Below are 2,577 nucleotides of genomic sequence, written 5' to 3'. Positions count from 1 at the left end.
AGCATGGATTTAACATCTTTCCAACATTCGTGCTTGCTTCGTTTCGTATTCTCCATTTCTACAACACATAATGGGGATGTTCCAAATGAGATGACACTTCATTTTCTGATCATGACTTCCTTCTTGACAAGTCCATATGCGTTATACAATCGCTCCAAGAGCATGGATTTAACGTCTTTCCAACATTCATGCTCGCATCATTTCAAATCCTCCATTTCTACAACATCTAATGGGGATGTTCCTATGGTCCCATTATCAGACTGTTATGTGCACACAATATTGATAATTAAAGAGTACTCAGTTATAACTTGTTCTACTAATCTGTCATGTATTCCTCATTTAACATGAAAAACAAGTGCCAAATTATGGTTTGATAGTGCCAATTTCTCTGATGAAGTGACATATATTGTGAAGCTTTGAATAACGATTGGATGACATAGGCATACAAAATCAGATAAATCATGTGAAGTAATGCACATGAAAAGAATATTTTCATTGGGATTGCAATAGCACATGCAAGATAATCATTCCCGATATATACAAGTATACAACCTTCCATCACAAGAGTATAAATTTTATGGAAATAGAAACACTAAAATCTCATTTCTTATACATACAAATAAGTGATGGAATTTTATAAAGATAAATTGATAATATTTCTACAATCTATTAGTATTGATCAAGTCTTTTTACCAATGATTGTAGTCTTCAAGTTCAAAACTTATTAACAATCTGTAAGATGTTTAGTTAAAGAACACAAGTGTTTGATTAACTTTGTCATTCTAATAAACAAAGTAACTAAGGAGAAAGTGATAATGAAATGGTTAACTAACACAAGAAACAACAAAAGCTTCAAGACTGTGAAATTTCTGCTTCATGAACTTGGCTAAGAAAGCCTGCATGGATAAATTGAGCTACCATATATCCTTGTTGAAGGATTCACCTAGCTAACCTCAGCTCAAGATCCACCTGACCCTCCGAAAAACCCATGACCAGCGGCGAAACCACCGTAGTTTTCTGCCTCTTGCAATTCATAACTTCTTCATCCTCACACCCATCAAACCCTAGATACAAATTTGTTTCAACAGGTCCAAGAACCAACACTTCATCACAAACACAACTCTTTGTATCTGAATTGCTAGCGAGAGTGGTACTTTCTTGACCTAATAGAGGTATGGAAGAAACCCTGGAAGGTGAATGATGTGTGGGGAAGAAACTAGTGTTTGTAGACTCCAAAAAAGATTTAGGTTTTTGTTGAACACCATTTGGTGATTGCTTAAGCTTGGCTCTTTCTCTCCTGTGAACGTTCATATGACCACCTAGAGCTTGAGCTGATCTGAAGTCTCTTCTACAGAAGCTACAAGAATAAGACCTTGGAGGCCATACGAACCCACCTAGGGGACCTCGAGCATCCTCAGCGAAAGCTTCTTCTTCCCATGAGTGGCTGATAGTGTTGTTGAAGATACTGTTCTTGCTCTTAACCCACATCAGGTACTGAGAGTATTGCTCCATAGATCTCTTATAATTTTACAAAGTTCAAACTAGCTTGAAGTCGAGAGAAAGATAGATAGTGATTGGTATATCTTTGTGTTTAAAGGCATAGTTATACATACACATATAGATAGGACGTGTGTGTGTGTGTGAGAGAGAGAGAGAGAGAGAGATGTAGTTTCACAAAAGAATAAGATAGTGAAAATGTTATCATCTAGCCTTTGAGTTTAGGGAGGATAATTGACTGTAAATTTGCGCATTTACAAGTTACTAGTTCAATTCTTTAGCTAGAGCTTTTATCTGTATCCTAGAGTCCTACATGTTTTTACTTCTTATATACTAACATTTAACGCGTGCACGATATATTGATTGCCATTGAGGCTTTGGCCTAGTTGTGAGAGAAAACCCTCTAGATGTTTAAATAGGAGGAGGTCATGAGTTTAATACGCTGAGAGTTTAACATTTAACCGCTAAGAAAATGAAATATTGATTGTTCAAGTTTTATCATTGTTATTGTTTCATGTAATTCTGCCACCTATTTTTAAATAAGTAATTTGCCGTTTATTTTTTTAAACAGCCATCCTCAATTTTAATAGATTACTCAAATTCGAGTATTTATGGGTCAAATATTATATCCTATATCATGATATGTGGGTATAACTTAAGTTGGTGTGTGTTGGCGGTTTGTTAATTTCTAAAAAGAAATTTCAAGATTCATATAACTAAATTAATAATCCAATGGTCACTACGTCACGTTAAAGTCAATGAACAAAATTCTGTACAGAAGATTGCTAGATAGAAACGGACATAAATAAAAATATTAGGCTAACATGTTGTGATAATTAAATTAATAAAAGTAAATTGGTTTATTAATTAAGTATAGAATACGGATAGATGTCTTGCTTTGAATGTTGTCATGTACATATATGCTCACTGAGAATATTAAAATGCGACCCTATTTGGATCATAGTTCAATATAATTAATGTGTTTATCTGTCTTCTTAGTCTTACCTCAAGATAACTAATTTATGCCAAAAATAAGCTAAATGGTCTATATTTTATCATCATTAACTTCCCTCTAGAATG

General features: G+C 34.2%; 1 protein-coding gene across 1 annotated transcript; it reads right to left on the bottom strand.

The window, feature by feature from the left end:
* Positions 1 to 651: 651 nt before the first annotated feature.
* LOC110877949 (zinc finger protein 10) lies at positions 652 to 1,655 on the bottom strand. The gene has a single exon (XM_022126178.2). It carries the CDS (start codon positions 1,510 to 1,512, stop codon positions 940 to 942), a length of 573 nt encoding a protein of 190 aa, XP_021981870.1. The 5' UTR covers positions 1,513 to 1,655; the 3' UTR covers positions 652 to 939.
* Positions 1,656 to 2,577: the final 922 nt, after the last annotated feature.

Source organism: Helianthus annuus, chromosome 9 (genome assembly GCF_002127325.2).
Source record: "Helianthus annuus cultivar XRQ/B chromosome 9, HanXRQr2.0-SUNRISE, whole genome shotgun sequence".
NCBI classification, from domain to species: Eukaryota; Viridiplantae; Streptophyta; class Magnoliopsida; order Asterales; family Asteraceae; genus Helianthus; species Helianthus annuus.
This window is presented reverse-complemented; position numbering and strand designations above follow the sequence as displayed.

What these genes read in the sequence shown, in the direction of transcription:
- LOC110877949 (XM_022126178.2), bottom strand. Translation starts at nt 1,512, where the DNA reads ATGGAGCAATACTCTCAGTACCTGATGTGGGTTAAGAGCAAGAACAGT.